General features: G+C 40.0%; 2 protein-coding genes across 5 annotated transcripts; one reads left to right on the plus strand and one right to left on the minus strand.

Annotated features, from left to right (window-relative positions):
• Nucleotides 1-87: 87 nt before the first annotated feature.
• LOC135613123 (6-phosphofructo-2-kinase/fructose-2,6-bisphosphatase-like) lies at nucleotides 88-11,627 on the minus strand. Of its 4 annotated transcripts, none has more exons than XM_065110151.1 (23): nucleotides 11,319-11,627; nucleotides 11,182-11,245; nucleotides 10,778-11,079; nucleotides 9,777-9,995; nucleotides 9,187-9,408; nucleotides 8,438-8,530; nucleotides 7,980-8,078; nucleotides 7,843-7,872; nucleotides 6,275-6,328; nucleotides 5,894-5,947; nucleotides 5,743-5,820; nucleotides 4,597-4,688; nucleotides 4,460-4,517; nucleotides 4,282-4,356; nucleotides 3,544-3,591; nucleotides 3,056-3,153; nucleotides 2,351-2,426; nucleotides 1,695-1,757; nucleotides 1,502-1,593; nucleotides 773-841; nucleotides 607-670; nucleotides 455-520; nucleotides 88-339 (listed from the first exon to the last, which is right to left on the minus strand). In XM_065110151.1, the coding sequence occupies exons 1-23, from the start codon at nucleotides 11,478-11,480 to the stop codon at nucleotides 262-264; spliced, it is 2,256 nt and encodes a 751-aa protein (XP_064966223.1). In that variant the 5' UTR covers nucleotides 11,481-11,627; the 3' UTR covers nucleotides 88-261. The 4 variants fall into 4 exon arrangements, 3 of the variants coding, with proteins under 3 accessions (XP_064966223.1, XP_064966221.1, XP_064966222.1); XM_065110149.1 differs by having other exon boundaries at nucleotides 8,438-8,533; nucleotides 11,319-11,625; XM_065110150.1 differs by having other exon boundaries at nucleotides 8,438-8,533; nucleotides 9,777-9,992; nucleotides 11,319-11,622.
• A 4,078-nt stretch (nucleotides 11,628-15,705) lies between these two features.
• LOC135613125 (pyruvate decarboxylase 2-like) lies at nucleotides 15,706-18,257 on the plus strand. The gene is made up of 6 exons (XM_065110154.1): nucleotides 15,706-16,314; nucleotides 16,450-16,613; nucleotides 16,703-17,353; nucleotides 17,439-17,559; nucleotides 17,651-17,839; nucleotides 17,910-18,257. Exons 1-6 carry the CDS (start codon nucleotides 15,793-15,795, stop codon nucleotides 18,078-18,080), a joined length of 1,818 nt encoding a protein of 605 aa, XP_064966226.1. The 5' UTR covers nucleotides 15,706-15,792; the 3' UTR covers nucleotides 18,081-18,257.
• Nucleotides 18,258-18,322: the final 65 nt, after the last annotated feature.

The raw sequence follows: 18,322 nt of genomic DNA on the forward strand, positions 1-18,322 counted from the left end.
TCTTTAATCTGCTCGAGAAATGCTACCTGCTATCAGTATGAAATACACAGCCTCGTCGCTAAAGAAGCAGAAAGTACACAGGAGATGTGCAGATTGCTCTGAATGAAGAAATTAGTTATTTTGTTCGGTGATAAATGATACTATAAAAAAGTGATTTGGAGAGGCTTGCTTTCAAGCCAACATCCACTCTGTAAAATCATAATTACTTAAAACAAAAACAAAATGGTAGGACCAGCTACATGCAACCTCCCGGGAAATGAATTAATCCATTAGCTTGTATCTCTTCTCTTGAACACCGATGACGCCCATTTGTATCTCAATTATTGTGTGAAGTGGAACCTGCACGGGTATAAAAAAAAAATTTTAACTAGTCTAAACCTAGTCTGAACTTCAATGCAAAAGTATAACCACGGATGCTTCATGTGTTTCAGAAATTTTAATGAAAACCACTTACTTCAATGTGAGGAATTTCTTTCAATGGTCTGTCAGCAAAATATGAATATAATGCTCTCAACACAGCCTATAAGATAGGAGTATCTGAGAAACCAACACTTTCCAAGTAAAACCATCCATAAGCATAGACAATTAAGCCTTCGTGCAAATTACCTGGTGAGAAATGACGACAACTGGTGCACGTTGCCGTTCAAGCTCAATAATTACGGGTTCCAACCTGAGCATGAAAGATTGTCAATGCACACATTTAACATATGATTATCTGTTGAAAGCACATAGCAAACAAAAAATTTAATCAAATTAGATCAGTAGAGCAAACCTTTGAATGACATCCAAGTATGACTCCCCACGAGGGTATCGATATCTGAGCTTGTCCTTCTTACGTGATCTGAATTTTAACATGGAAGAAGTTACAAGACATTCAAACAAGTGCATAAAAATAAAAAAAGAAGAAGTGATAAGTGAGTCAACTGGTTTTCTTTTAAGTGAAAGGAAACTGTCTCTGAAGGTATCGGTTATAATGAAGAAAGAGGTGAAAAAATGAGTGATGAGTTGGAACTTGATTTCACATATTCTGTGAAGAAAAACTCAATTTCAATAAAAAATGGAAGTCGATTTTGTGGTGTACTAGGACTCTACTCTCTAACTTCAACCATCTAAGGGATTTTTCCACCATCTTACTCCTACTTGGCACTAAAAGAAGGCAGACCAATGCATAAGGCTCCCCCACTGGTAGTCAGTATATGCTTCCCCATGAGCGGAGGGATTGTTTCTTTGATGCTGTCAATGGAACCCAGGCCACAAAGATATAACTTTACTATAATGCAAGGCTCTCCCTCTAATACCTAGCGGTGTTGATTTGTCATATGAAGCACGTCAACACAGGGAGAGCCATCCAAAACCACACTAGAGCTTGATTGCATATGGGGTTCAAATCAAGCCTTCAGATTTCACACTACTTTTTTTTGTGGCCCAAGATCATATCTGACTTCAGTTCATGCAGATTATACTCGGGACATTGAAACTTGTCAGTTCATATGATGCATACTCATATTCCTCAGGCATGTTTTTCTTTATTTCTTCGTAAGTCATTCCATCACATACTCCGGCATTTATCTCTTCAAGGGCACGCCATTGTATCTATAAGTAATAACAATAACATTAAACTGATCACATTTTGAGCAAGTGAGATGAAAAGAACGCACAGTACTTTAAGTTAAAATCCAAGCATCAGAAGATACCTTTGGGAATCCAACAATTGGACTTGCAGTTAATATAGTTCTTTGAAGTGTGCTAGTCCATATCTAAGACATTTGAAGAAAGAAAAGGACTTATATGAATAAGATAGAGCAACAAGCTATGTGACTATTCATCTAAGTACATGGTTCCAAAAGTGGAAATTGTTAGACACATCATAGGAAACATGAAACTAATGGATCCATGACGTCATTCACAGAACAAAAATGAATAACTTTTTAAGAGATGAACAGTTGCTTCTTGCAGAGGAATTTAATGCCTTAGAATTCTAATATGATCTCAAATAAATAATGTTGTATGATCGTATCTTTAATTTCATCTAAAAATTGATGACAGATCATATTAATATATTTTTTACCTGAATAAATTTTATTAGTTTAGCAGGTATTTTACAAATGTCATAAGTTGTCAAATGACTATTTTACCTAATCCTACATCAGTTACCCATATCATCAAAGAAAGAAAAAGAAAGTCAGCTAAAAGACAAGGAAAAAGTTAAAGCTTGATAGAAACCAACAATATCTACGAACAAAGAAGCAATTCAGAAAGTTAAGCAATATAAAGGTTCAGGTAGGAAAAAAATCTAACTATGCTGAATGAGAAAAGAATGTGCACTAAAGTCCACAAATGATTTTCTTACGGAAGCTGTCCTCTCAGACTTCAGTCTCTTCTCAACAAAATTTGCAAGTTTCTTTGAATAAAGTTCACCGGCTTCACTGCTCAAAAGTTGAAACAAATCAAATTCACAGCCCTTTATCTTGAAGAACAAAAGTTTGAAGAAGATCGTGCATAAAGTACATGATCGAATGTCTGAGTGCTAGAATATCTACAAACTAGAGTTGATCCTTATGCACATAGCTACAAGCATATAATTTCGTAACTTGTCTCTGGGTCAAATATGAATAACATACAATTATTATAAACAACGTGAGCAGACGATCAAAATAACATTATAAATTTACAATATTTCTTATAATGAATAGAAATGCAAGAACGAACATATGGTTGAGCACTTCTTATCAGAGACACATTATTTAATAGAACTATTACCATATCATGATCATAGGCACTGCAACATGAAAAGTACAACCTTCTAGGCAAAGATTTCTGCACACACCAAGCTCAAGGCTGACCAGAGATAGTTGATATGTACAAAATGTTGTTATTTTTTCATTGTAAATAACGAAATAATAGAAAAGTTCACTTTTCATTAAGATGCAAGAGTTCGTTGACTAATACCACCAGGACGTCTAACACAGAAGATGCTTTATTAAGCATGTAATTTCAAGATTAAAATTCTAAATACAGTAGATTTGGCAATATTAAAAAGCTCAAGAGAGCAAACCTTAAAACTGCATCACCTCCAATTCTTCCTCTAACATTATCTCGACTTTCACCATGCCGTGTAAGGAGAATAGGCCGGGGTGTTAGATGAGTATTCACCTGCAATTTAAGTCTGGATACCATGACACTCGACAATGGCTTTTCTAAAAAATTGTAACTATTGTTGGTTACTCATGACTTTTAAAAATATTAAAAAATGGTTTAAGTTTGGTCTATGGGTGGTTTAGGCATACTCCTGTACTTAATTCTATGACATTGTCAACTTATACAAAACACAAAATAATGAACATAACTTCAACATTTTGGGTGGGTCATTCCCTTCCTCCTCTCACATATAGATAGAGAATACATATTGTCAGCGGCAGACAGTTTTGTACATTGCTATAACCATAATATTAACAAAGAGCAGATGATGTTTGAACCATCAATTCTATGGAAAAAAGAATGAACAAATTGTGTATGATACAATTTAGATATTCGCATATGTACCAGGAAGAAGACAATTCGGCCAGGAAGATAACCACTGATGTTGTTAACCTGAATAAAAGATTCAAGTCATCAGGGAATGATGGTCAACTAAAAATTTAAAAAATATAATTAAATTTCAATTGAAAATAAAAACCTTAGTACATTACATCAAAGTTGAGCGATAATGAAAACATTATTAGAAACGCATAAAAGTCATTCACCCAAGATGTACTGTCTGTGAGGCTTACAACTTTTTGGTATACAACAGTACCCAAACCAAGTATACTCTGATGGAGCTTGTTAAATACTAATCAATTTAGGTAAAAATACAGCTATAAGTTACAGTGTCTCTTGCTAATGCCGACAATCTAAAATGGCTAAGATTTTGTCCTTCGCATGGGCTATTGCCAATGGTCTTTGGAAAGAGCATTATTTTCCCTTGCAATTTTATGATGGATGGTGAGCAATTTAGTCATTTTAAGGTAAAATAGAATTTTAAATATGTCAAGCAATATCATTAATGTGGGTGACCATGCCGAGGCAGGTACCATCAGAGCTGGCACCTTGCGACTGATGGATCTGTTTGTTCGAAGCAATGACAACCACATGCTTTGAAGCCTAATGTTCACTGGCATAATATGTTGTGATAAACCAATCCTTAAACCGAAAAAAAGGGTGTAACTCAGGTAAAGGGAAATATATCTAAGCAACACAAAATGATAACAAAAATAAGAGAAAGGAGAACTATATATAACTCACTTGTATCTGCCCACCTTGTCCACTGACCATGTCAATCATTTTGATATAAGAACCCTCTTCCACTGGTTCATATGCCTATAAACGAGTATATATCATCCATTTTGGATTTAACGAGCATATGAACAAAAAGATGCTACCTGCTAAATGTAGGTAGAACAAAGGGTATTTGCTTGGGAACCTTTTCATAATTGGCTAAGCGTTCTTTAAAGTCTAGCATTCCAGCTTGAAAATCTGGTCTGCAGAGTAATAACGGAACCCATTTAACCTGAGGCATATGGACATAAATCTACCTAAAAAAAAATGTAAAACACTCACTCTTCTGCATAATCAGGGCTTTGTTGAATTTTCAGCCGTATATTTCTTTCTATTATATGTTCATCATTGCAAATTGTTTCCAAAAATATGATCTGCAACACAGATTTGAGCAATCAAATAAAAATCAATTTAATATATTTTATTAGAAGACAGAAAAAGTAATATAAAGTACAAAGCTTGTGGAGGATATATATATATATTCTCTTCGTTTTAAAAACCACATATGATTGGTGAAATGAAAGGATCAAGAATTGTCGAAATGGTGAAAAAAGCCTTCTGGTTATAAGTTCCAATAGAATATATTCACCCTGTCATTAGTGAAAATGAAAAATAAAAAAGAAAACTACATAGAAATGAAAGAACAAACACATTATTTGCATTGAGAAACAGGTCAACAACAATAATTTAACTGCATTGGCTTCTGTATAAGCTCTAATCACCAGGATGAAAAAAATTCTCAATTGGGAACCAGGCAAACCTTGTTGATGCCATTATCAATCATCATATATAGTACTGGCATGTTAATGCAAGGGGCATGGAAAATAAAAATTGAAGTTGGAATAATCTGTACATACAAATGAGATAATCAAAAAATCAGTATTTACCTTGAAAATGGTAGATTGAGAATTAATTATACACGATGATGGAAGATAGATTTATGAACTGCAGGGCCCATGATGGCAACAAGCTAGTTGATATACACCATCCTTGTTTATGATGTTACAATGACATACATGCCGGATATATTATGAATTCTTTCTAAGAGCTGAGGTCCTTCACAGTTCACATTTAAAGATTTCAAAGCAATGCCTAAAATCTACCAAGATTTAAATCATGTCAACTATACAACTATCACTTTTAAGATACCTAGCATTTGACAAGCAACTTAAATTAGGATATAAGAGAAATAAACTGATTTTTAAGTTGAACATAAGAATATCACCAGAAATGCCAAATGCACATGCTAAAAGTTCTAAGATAAGGCCAGATTTAATTCTTGTGAATATCCAATGAGAACTTCAATCTTTGTAGCTCAAGGTTCTTCCTTGGCAAGAGCAAATTTTGACCCCTAGAAGCAGAGGTCAAATATGAAAACTCAAGAGGGCAGAAGTAATGATGACAGCAAGAGTAGCAGACAAACAGTACCTTACATTTTCCTTCAGCCATTTTCATGAGCATATTTCTTCGTTTTCTGGTGCTATTTGTGGCATCAAAAATACCAACCTATGGTACAACCAGAAACATAAGAGCCAATTATCCCACTGCCACTTTATCACTATAACAAGTAACACTATACCTGACCTCCTTCCTGCATCCAGGCTATCATATCCTCCATGGCTAAAGCAGCAACCTAGAGACATTGAATAACAGGAAGGTACACAGGCAAAGTAAGTCATGTAGTTGAAGTTATTTGCTTCAGCAAAAAGTTCGATAAAGTTAGGGGAGATTTCTCTACAACCGGTATATACACTCAAGCTTGTCGAATCAAAAGTGCAACTAAAAGGCTATATACAGCAATAAGATAATTTAATTATTGGTACACCAATCTTAAATTTTTAGCTGAAATATTTGAAAGCAAAACCACAAGCATATGGGACAACATTTGAATAAGTTCAGTACTGTTGTAACCAGATAGTGAAAATTAAACAAGCAGCAGCTTGGATCGCTTGTTGCTAACCTCATTGCGAGCCTCCAAACCTTCGGGATTGTCCCCACGAAAAAAATCAGCAGACTGCATAATGAATCGTTCAAATTTATAAAGCATCACGGAGAAAAAGAATATGAACAAATTTTGAGAGGAAAAATGGTACTAAATGACAAACCTGAAAATCAGATCAGAGAATTAAATCGAATTTAAACTTCAGGGAAAAACTATTATCGATATTAGTTGAACATAGAAATAAATTTTATCGGTCATATTAACATCTTTCAAATAAATACCCATGGTGGATCATGTAGCACAAGTCAAGTTCCACCTAATTGAATAGTACCACGCAAGCAGATCTGAAAATAACATCAAGAATGACAAGAAAATCATCATCACGCTACAATGAAATTCAACTAAGTAAATCATCACCATGTTAGTATTTTAATTTACTCAATTTTGGTGAACAGGATCACAAGTTTTCCCTTTAATATAAGAAATCATGTCATATCACATAACACAGGCCGAAACTTGATGACCTGTAACCTATATCAATATTGAGTCATGCATGTCTATGACCATGCATAGATAAAGACTCGCAAGACTATTAACAAATAGGAGAAAGATAAACTCTTTTCTGCTGCTGCTTGATCACCCAAAACAGTGGTTTACTTCAAATCTGAGTATACCAGCAGTAAGCACAATGGATGTAACTTATCCAATTAAAATTTTCTGATACAGATTGGCAAGACTATCAATGAATTTCAGAATAAAAAATGAAAAATATCAACCAATTTTAGGAGCATGGAAACAGGAATGTCGTTTTGCTAGACCCCTGTTTCTGGTGGTCTGGTCTGCCCATATAGAAAAAAGGCATTTGCTTGTGTGCCTCTGCCCTAATCACATCTCGCATTCATGCAGGACCAGTGCGAAATCCTATAGAGCACGCCATCGTCACCTACCAGGTACGTCTTCTCTTCCACTTCCTCTTATACCTCCTTCCTCTTCTTCCTTCTCGTTCCTCTTCCTCCACTACCTCCTCTCCTTCTTACTCTTTCTCATTCCTCCTCTTCCTTCACTACCTACCAGGTACAGCACTCATGCAGGACCCATTGATAAAAAGTTTGATAAAATAATAGTTCTACTGAAAAGACATAATGTTAATTGTGAAATATAAGATTTCTAATTTAAAAGTTATATGGTTATATATATATATATATATATATATATATATATATATATATATATATATATATATATAAAAGCTCTTTTTTCTAAGCCCAATCAAAACAAAGGCAACCAAGACCAAGAAGCAAATCACCAAATTATTTGGCCAGGGAAGAAAGATAAAACTTAAGCATAAATACCTAGTCAACTTCACTATTGGAAAATATTATATCCATAACTGAAACAGCAGCAACACCTTAGTTATCAAATGCATGTTTATAATTGTTCCGCAAGATAAAGCTACCAAATATATACTGGAAGGAAAGGCAGATCCAAATGCAATAAACATGGCAAATAATTTTATATGAGCCTTGTATTATGTGAAAAATGCCTTGATAAACATTTAAAAGTAGACCACCACTCATTTACTGTACCTGATTTGTTCCAAGCTTAAGGCGGCGATACTGTTAGCCAAGTAACACAACACAAGCAGTTAGTATTATAAACTGGATCAACAATAAATTTAATTGGCTTTGTGAACAGGCAGTATGTAAAAAGTTACAGTCTTCACCTTTCCAACATTGAAATGCTTGGTTTCATGACCTAACCATCGCAGGTATCTAGTGAGTTTGGCTGCAGTGAAGGTTTTTCCCCGGGCTGGCAGACCAACCTGTAGCATCACAACATAACAAATAGAACAAAGTATTGGCAATAGCAATTAAAGAAAAAATATTAACCGTATATGAATGGTGAAAGCTGAAAGAGGTGCTGCATATAACCATAAGTTATAGGATAAATAGCTTTAACTAAATTAAACTGGTGGCTCCATGTCATTGAATAGTTTCAATAAAATGTAAACAAGGATGTGATGGCTTGAGTTTTATATATTCGTTTTGTGCGTTTGTCAATATTCAGTCACCTAAATGATATTGTATACCGTGAATATGGAGAATACATGAAACAGCATACACTGTTTAAGCAAATACTTCCACAGTAAAAGAAAATAAGTTTCATTTTATATGTCATTACCAACACAATGGCCAACCTACTATCCTCCTTTGGTCCAAGCATCTGATCAGCAACAGCTGCGGCTGCAACTGCTCCAGCTGCGGCTGGCATGCCCTTCTACCAATTAATAAAAAAGATATGTAAAAACATCAGATGTGTAGTAAAATAAGCAGCAGTGTCTTCTGGACTAGAGGAAAAACAAATTTTAACATGTCTATATTCTGTACAGAACTGTTTGATCGAATAGTTAAAAGAAATTCATGAAAAACAATTAAAGAGTTTTTCTACTGCTTAATTAAAGCATCACAATAAAAGAACTCTGAGATTCATTCCCACAAGACATTATCCTGGTGGTCTGTGGTTCAACTTTCCAAACAATGTGCTTGGGCACCCCCCGTGCACAGGGCAGCATCATTAAAATTCACATCTTGCTGTTTGTTTGTGTGTTTGTTGATAGTGTAACAAATTCTTACTGTAGGACAGCACGTAGCCATTGGACTACTTTGATAGATAAACAGCAAATTAAGTTGTCCGCAATCAAGAAAAGAAAGAAAAAGAAATAATAAATGGACACTATAATTACAGTAAAGGCACTCACCTAGAGTAGGCTTTTACAGATCAAAATGAAAAATGAGCTAAAGGGAACAAATGGATGAACTAATCGTAAACAGAACTGTTAGGTACAACCAATAGAATCATGCAGGAAACTGACAGTTGATATTTTTTTCAAATGACCAGTCAACAAGAAGATTCTGTCTGCTTGAACAAACCTTTGTTTCAGAGTCCAACTTGAGATCAAATGTGAATGCACCTGCACTAGCTGATTTAACAAGTCTAGGGGAGCCAACACCCCTATCGACAAAGAGTCCTTTTTGACCATCTTGCTTTGGCAATGGTGAAAATGTGCCAACTGACTTCGACTCAACCATACCAGGAGCTGGAGGACATTTGGGATGATCTGAGTCTGGATCCAAGACTGTAGTATCCAGATCCTGAGCAAGCATACAGGAGAATGATAGTTGTTACCAGCAATAAGGTGAAAGTACATGTCGACGTCAAGCATATTATCAAGCAGAATATCTATGTAACGGAGGCAATTAAAAGCTTGCAAATGAGAAAAAGGTTGACGTAAGAGGAAAACAAAATTTGATCAAGATCATCAAAATATCAAAAAAACAAGTAATAATAACTGGACAGTGCATCATAGATAAATTAAACAATATTTTTGCACTTGACCTATGACAAGAAAGCCAATGGAAGCAATAATGTGCAATTATAAATACAGGCTATAAATTTATTTAAGCTGTTTAGGTTTCTGATGCAAGACCTCAGAACTACAAGAAGAGTTGCAAGCAAGTACCTTACAGCTAATAGAATAGTCAAGTGAAAAGACACCAGCTTTACTTGAGCCATATGAACTACCACTTAGGGCATCATTCTTAGAGAAAATTCCAGCAGTAGGCAATGATCTTGGTGTCTCCGTCAAATTAGCTGCATAAACAACACCAGCACTAGCAGATGGTGCTGGAACAACATAATGTTCTAAATCAAGCTCCAAAGGAGATGCTGGCCCAATCTGCTGGGAAAGATGACAAATATGAAAATTGCACCAATGAAAAAACATTCACAATCAGCATATAGCAGAAATTAGACAAGGTTGAAAATAACAGGGTTAGACTCTATTTAAGGTTCGAGAGACCCAAATGCAGTGTCCATACAGAAATGACTATAATCACTACTAAGCAGGACGAATTGTAAGTCTTACAATTTCTAGTTTTCCACTCGGCAATTGCTTTTTCTCCCTATAAAAGATATCACATTGTAAACGATATTATCATAAACATCCAAGCCCTTTGCCAGTGCATTGTTTCGTTGAATAGCAAGGTCACAAGTCAAAACCAGTCTCCATGAAGATCATTCACAAAAAATATTCTGTCAACAAAAGGTGCCTAGAAACTCAGCTCATGCCTAGCGGTCATAATAGGTACATGTCCAGAAGCCTTCCATCTATAAGACTTCTTATTTCTTATTCATTCATCATCTACAATTTACATACATTTTGCTTATTGTTCTACTAGGTATCCCAGTTCTACCCTCATCACTTTTCTGCTTTACAAACTGAGAAACTCGCCATACTACATATAATCAAATAAAGTTGTTGTGAAGCTGCAGAAAGCAACTTTCATACAAGCAAGTTCTAATGTTTTCTTTTGAGTGAATTACATTCTACATACCCAATGAATGTCTTGACAACCTTTTAGCTGAAGAGACTTACCGTTCTACTGCATAATCCTACAAATATGATGTTCTAAAAAGATAAGCAAAAGGCATCAATCTCGACCCTGCAAGTTCCAGGAGTACCTCCAAACCCGTATTTGGCGCCACATTAATACTGACATCCGGAATCCCTCGCACCCTTGACGGCTGGAGATTCTCCTGATAGGCCCGCCAACTGGCGGCAAGATCAAACGGGGACACAATGTCGGCCTTGATGAACACCTTATACTCAAGAACCTCTTCGTCCCCACCTATCTTGAACAGCGCCGACCTGGCGTCGCCCTCCTCCAGCGTCCCTCCCGTAAGCAGCCGGCTCGGCCCCTCCTCCACCACGCACGGCGCGTTACTGTACTTGGGCTTCAACAAGAACTTGAAGTCCAGCGTCTCTAAACAACAAGAAAAAGCCCACGCGACAAAACAAACGCAATAAGAAAACATGATCGCGGAGGCAATCGGATCCAAAAATCGAGGGGGAGGCTCGCTCATACCGTGATCGGGTGACACGACGAAGCTGAGCTCCCACATCGAAGCAGACTCGCGCGCCATCGAGAGCTGAGGGGTCAATCCAACGTCAAGATGCGTCAGAATTGATCGAGAAAGAGAGGAGGGGGATCAATGATCTTACGGCTTTGGAGAAGTCCCAAGATCCTGTGATGGGAACGGAGCCGTAGACGTGGGGGATGAGGTCGCGTCGGATCTTGAAGTTCTCCATCTTGAGGGAGACGTAGAGCTGGCCCTCGCGGCCGCCATGGCAGCTGCCGGAATTCTTCGATGCGCTCGTACCCATCGCAGGAACGCCTTCGGCTCGGGGGAGGGAGAGATAGGGCGGCGAAGGGTTTGGGTGGAGGAGATTAGGATATAGGAGGAGAGGAGCGGGCGCGACGGACGAAAAGAAGTGGAGAAGCGGCAGGGGGGAGATCGTGAACCAGACGGCGTTGTCATCTACTGGATCGGTTGAGTCGGGCCCACCGAAGGGAACGGGAGAAGCGTGAGGGCCATTTGGGCGTCGCACTGGGCGCGTGCCTAGATATTATTTATCTGCGAGTGAGCAATCTAGTCAGAGTCACCTGCGAACGCATTTAATTTTGAACGGTAGATATGAGAAGCACATGCAGATCCCACGGCTCCTATGAGACATAGATAAAGAAGGAAACCGCGCAAGAAGGCAGGTGGCCAGCGGTCCGACGTGTTAGGTCGCATGCGCTTGTGACATAAACCAGCACAAGAGGACAGTTGTAATAACAATGTCTAGTCACCGGTCCTTTCTTTTTATTTAGTACGATATTAGCAGCCCTACGACAAATAATTTTGTGAATTTTGTATTTACTTTTAATACTTAACTTAGTTTAATAGGTGAAGTGTTAATAGAATGTCAAAATTAGTAATATTGTAAAAAAAAAAGGAAAAAGAAAAAGAGCACACCTAAGAATAAATTTTATAGTGCCACTTTTGGAATCTTGTTGTTAGTAAAATCCTAGGAATGATGTCATATGTGATCAAAATACTAAGAACTTGTAATTGATGAGGTGTTAGTCACGACATACCATGGTGTCGATAAGATGCACCAAAGTATCGATAAGATATCAGTTACATAATAACGAGGTATTGACTATATCATTTTTTTTATCAAATTTAATTTTTAAAATATTAAATTATTTTAAATTTTAATATAATTCTCAAGATATTTATTTTTAAAATAATTAATAATCACAATTAGAAGTTATTATTTAGAATTTATTAGATGAATTCTAAAGGAAGTATGTTCTAAATATCTAGAGGGATATAATCATTTCCAAACTTATATATATATATATATATATATATATATATATATATATATATATATATATATATATATATATATATATATATATATATATATATATATATATGCACACGTGCGCACACATAAGAGTCAATCCACTATGTATTAAAATAGGAAAGAGAATTAAAAATAAAATACATAAAAATGACTCATCATGACCAATATTTTATCAATAATAATGGGGATATATATTATAGAATTTATCAAATATTATAATATTAAGTTATAGTCAATTTTTTCATTAAGGAATCAACTAATGACTTATTAGTAAATCTGAATCAGTCTTTATATACTAGAATGCACTAATTGTATATTGTAATGAAGTCTAAATATTATTAATAATTATTATAAAATTAAGTTTATTGTACTTTTTCTGATTAAAATTATCATATTTGAATTGGGATAATATTTGATCAAAATTTGAGTTTGACCAAAACAAAATTAGGTCAATTGCACATCCTTACATGTTCTTTCGCCATGTATGACCTCCTCTTCATAGCCACCTCTTCCACAGGCGACTTCCCATTGATCCGATGGCCAACATCCTAGCATTACATCGTCGCCTATGCCACACATCAATCATCGCACCACACGACTTTAACACTTTTGATCGTCGTAAGGAGGATCACCCAAACTAACATCGCATGCCACTTCCAATGGTCATAACCATATCCACAACATAAGTGACCTCCAACGACACTATTAACCATGGCCTTGGACAAGTACATGACCCAATCTCACCATTGTCCATGGTAATCCATCTATCATAGGCCTCGACAACTATTTTCCTATCGCACCGCCATCTACTATGCTGAACAAATCCATCGTCATGGTGTGAGCACTATAATTGAACATGATAATCAATAGAATACCTCGGATCTAGCGTATCATTGCATCGTGATTTACATCGTACGTCTACACCATAAATTAGAACTAAAAGTTTGACTCATATTCTTCTTTGTTATCTATTATAATTGATGGAGCATGAATCTATCAAAAAAAATATAGGATAAGTTTCTATGTTGTATAGATCGAGAGGGTCTAGGATAAATAATCAAAAGAGTTTCTTCTATTAAGATCATTTAAAAAAAATTATAGATTAATTTTCTTATCAATGATTTTAATTAAAATATAATTAAAATATTAATATATTCTAATCAATTAAATAACTTTACATAATCTATCACTCGAGCAACATGAGGAAAGAGAGAGAGAATAAAAAATAATAATAAGGAAGACAAGTGATAGTACATAGCACATATAGGGAGGAAGAGAGGAAGATCACTTGGTGGCTGGTGCTTGAGAAGTCCATCAGATAAAGAGATGGGCGTCGATGTCTATCCCCCTCATGTTTCATGTATAGAGATAAGGTCTATAAATAAAGTCAAGTTACATCAATTGTGTCCGGAGAATTACGGTACAGTGTGGGATGCCCCTCTGTGCTATATCACCTGATGCGGAGCAGTCGCAATGGCGAAATAGAACCACATGGTGTAAATACTTCAATCTTGTGTCAGAAGATGGTGTGGAATGCTTCGATCTTGTTCTTACAGTCATTCTGAACATTTTCGATCATTAACGTAGTTGTTTTCCCTGGTTGAAGAGAACTGAGTTCCTGCAGTTCATCTGAAGTGTCGTTTAATTGGCTTCCTTGTTCTGCAATGCATGCATGGGATACATCTGTCATCAACCTATCTTCCAGGTTCGTTTGCTGTCAATACCTAACAACCTTCTTCTTCCTCCGCATCTGTGCCTCGTGCTCCGCTCACCGAACCCCTTCTCCCGTGAGAGAGAGAGAGAGAGAGAGAGAGAGAGAAAGTACTTATACTGTAAAAGATGAACGATTACGAGGAAGAAAAAAAGCTGAAGCCTTCGTAACTTTGCTGTCGAGGGGGTGTGCGTGCGGAGCACGCAGCGCGGGCTGCAATCTACTGATGAAACTGGGGATGTCGGAAGATTCAACGGGTGACGTTGTTTTTGGAAGTCATGATTTCCTTCCTAGGAGACATGGACTGCATGAACACGCAAGAGCAAGTGTCTTCTTTCCCCGAGTGTGCTCATCGGCATCAAATCCGACTCAGAGTTGACAGACTTAGAAGTTCGTGTAACATGCGAACTATCGTCACCTGGTGAACTATCAAATCTGGCTCAGAGTTGACTGGTTTAGGAGTTCTTCTAATCTTCACCAGATGGACCTGAAGAAGTCTGATACGATTGATGAGCCAAAGATACATACAGGTCAAAGGATATGAATCTCGTGCCTCTGCTGTTTCATCTTGTTGGCCTTTGCCTAATCTGAAACTTTCCATGAAGTACGCGAGTGGACTTATGCATATTTGTGGTTCAAATCTTTGGAGATGGTTTCAAGTCGACAGAAATCTTTCGTGGAACACATGAGAACATGTAATGGACGAAATTGCAGCACGTATGAGCTGCATGCGTTTCATGTTGCAGGAACACTGATATCGACCACGGCTTACGTAAAAGCTTCCAACACCGCCACTGCCTCTGTTTCCGCGGAAGTCAACGTCACCACGTCAGAGTAAACCGTGTGCTTATTATATACGTATCTCGTTTACGGGATTGCCAGTTTGACTTGTGGGCTCGACCGCTGCCGACCAAATTGTGTCATGTGAATCATCGATCAAATTAAATGTTAAACATATGTACTCGTGAGATGTTATTATAATTCCTCTAACCCATGCCATCAACAGTGTCCATCGGCGTCAGCTCGTGTTCAACAATGTAACATATTAAAGACAATGTATCATGCCATTTAATTAGATGCCAACCCCACCAGCATTCTGCTGACCTTTTCCAGTGGATCTCCATGCCAGGAAATGCCACTGTGCGCCATAATACCATTTTCGCACCGTGGTTTCCAACCATGGGAATATCTTCGCGTTCTCCTCACACCGCGCATCCTAAGGAAGCGGTAACCTTTGCGAACGTAGCCGAAAGGGACGGAGAAGCTTTTGAGTCAGGCGGGAGGGTAACGACACTGCGGAGCATTCAATTCGGGCCGCAATCGGACGGCCGAGATAATTAAAGATTGACGCCAAAGTCGCCTCTGGTTTTGCCCCCACCGAATCGCCCACAAAATATAAAGACGATCTAACAATTAAAGATATTTAAGAAAAATGTTTTTTTTTTTTTTTTTTGTCGTATAAATAGTCGTCGGTCCTCAAGAAGAAGACACGTCAAAGAAGAAGTAAAGCAGCGTAGGAAAGAGAGATCTTTTCGGCTCTCCCACTCTTTCTCGATCTCGTTAGCAATGGAAACCAAGATCGGGTCGGTGGATGCGGCGGTGGAGGTCAAGGCGAACGGCGTCGTCGGCAGCCCTCCGGCGGGGCACTGCTACCCCATCGCTCCAGCGGTTCAGGCTTCGGCGCCGGAGAAGACCCTGGGCAGCCACCTGGCGCGGCGCCTCGTCCAGGTGGGCGCTCACGACGTGTTCTCCGTCCCCGGGGACTTCAACCTCACCCTCCTCGACCACCTCATCGCCGAGCCCGGCCTCCGCCTCATCGGATGCTGCAACGAGCTCAACGCCGGGTACGCCGCCGATGGCTACGCCCGCGCCCGCGGTGTCGGCGCTTGCGTCGTCACCTTCACCGTGGGAGGCCTCAGCGTGCTCAACTCCATCGCGGGGGCCTATAGCGAGAACCTCCCCGTCATCTGCATCGTCGGCGGCCCCAACTCCAACGACTTCGGGACGAACCGGATTCTCCATCACACCATCGGCCTTCCGGACTTCTCGCAGGAGCTCCGCTGCTTCCAGACCGTCACTTGCTACCAGGTAATGAACATTTACTCTCATCTCTCCGCGAAGAACAGAGGAAAAAGGCAAAAAAAAAAAAAAACTCCGATCTTTGGCTTATTTTTTAGTGTAAAGTTTGAATCTTGTGGCTCTTCCGATATGTTTGGAGGACAGGCGGTGGTGAACAACCTCGAGGGCGCTCACGAGAAAATCGACACCGCCATCTCCACCGCGCTCAAGGAGAGCAAGCCCGTTTACATCAGCATCAGCTGCAACCTCCCCGCCATCCCTCACCCCACCTTCAGCCACGAGCCCGTCCCCTTCTTCCTCTCCCCCAAGTAAGCATCCTCGTTACAGCTTTCTCCTCTCTTTTCCAGATTACGATCCGCCAATCGATTGATTTCGATTCCGTTCTTCGAACTGTCAGATTGAGCAACCAGCGGGGTTTGGAGGCCGCTGTCGAGGCGACGATGGAGTTCTTGAACAAGGCGGTGAAGCCGGTGATTGTGGGAGGGCCCAACATCCGTGTGGCCAAGGCGGGAGAGGCATTCGTGGAGCTCGCCGACGCCTGCGGCTACCCCATCGCCGTGATGCCCTCCGCAAAGGGGCTCGTCCCGGAGTACCACCCCCGGTTCATCGGCACCTACTGGGGCGCTGTGAGCACGGCCTTCTGCTCCGAGATCGTGGAGTCCGCTGACGCCTACGTCTTCGTCGGCCCTATCTTCAACGACTACAGCTCCGTCGGCTACTCCCTCCTCCTCAAGAAGGAGAAGGCCATCATCGTGCAGCCGGAGCGCGTGGTGGTAGCCAACGGTCCGACCTTCGGCTGCATCCTCATGAAGGACTTCCTCCGGGCGCTCGCCAAGCGACTGAATAAGAACACCACCGCGTACGAGAACTACCGCCGCATATTCGTGCCAGACGGCCAGCCGCTGGAATGCAAGCCCAAAGAGCCGCTGCGGGTGAACGTGCTCTTCAAGCACGTCCAGAAGATGTTGTCGGACGGCAGCGCCGTCATCGCCGAGACCGGCGACTCGTGGTTCAACTGCCAGAAACTGAAGTTGCCGGAAGGCTGCGGGTAGGCGCCCTCGACCTGCGGGTGCATGCACTTGAGAAGAAAGCGTACTGCTTTCTTTGGATCTAACTTGGCTTTTGCTCCTCAGGTACGAGTTCCAAATGCAGTACGGATCCATCGGCTGGTCCGTCGGGGCGACTCTGGGTTATGCGCAGGCCGTGAAGGGCAGCAAGCGTGTGATTGCCTTCATCGGCGACGGAAGCTTTCAGGTACCCGTTCCGATTCACGATGCGATGTGTTTGTGATGTGGCGCGTGCGTCAGTGGGGGTTGTGACGCGTTAAGCGCGCGGTGAACCGCAGGTGACAGCGCAGGACGTGTCGACGATGCTGCGCTGCGGGCAGAACAGCATCATCTTCCTCATAAACAACGGCGGGTACACCATCGAGGTGGAGATCCACGACGGGCCTTACAATGTCATCAAGAACTGGGACTACACCGGCCTGGTGGACGCCATCCACAACGGCGAGGGCAAGTGCTGGACCACGAAGGTGACCGTGCGAACTGGTACAGGCCGATGGGGTTCTGTTTCCCACGGATCTAAGCTCCGTGTTTGTGCAGGTGCGACACGAGGAGGAGCTGAAGGAGGCGATCGAGACGGCGATGGGGTCGAAGCAGGACTGCCTGTGCTTCATCGAGGTCATCGTGCACAAGGATGACACCAGCAAAGAGTTGCTGGAGTGGGGCTCCCGAGTCTGCTCTGCCAACAGCAGGGCACCAAATCCGCAGTAGAAAGTCGTCGTACTCGAGTGGCAACAATAAATCAAACAGCACATAGTTGCCGATGTATTGATCATACGATGATGTCGAGTATTGGTTCATGTTCTTGCGTCCGAGACTATCGTCGATCGCCTGTGCGACAGTCATTATAAGCAATACTGTTTTCTCAACGAAATGGTTTCCGAGTCATGCCTGGAAAGTTGAGAGCTCGCTCTTTTCTATAGAACACACATAAAATGAACATAAATCAGTGC

The sequence above is a fragment of the Musa acuminata genome, chromosome BXJ2-5 (genome assembly GCF_036884655.1).
Source record: "Musa acuminata AAA Group cultivar baxijiao chromosome BXJ2-5, Cavendish_Baxijiao_AAA, whole genome shotgun sequence".
Taxonomy (NCBI): Eukaryota; Viridiplantae; Streptophyta; class Magnoliopsida; order Zingiberales; family Musaceae; genus Musa; species Musa acuminata.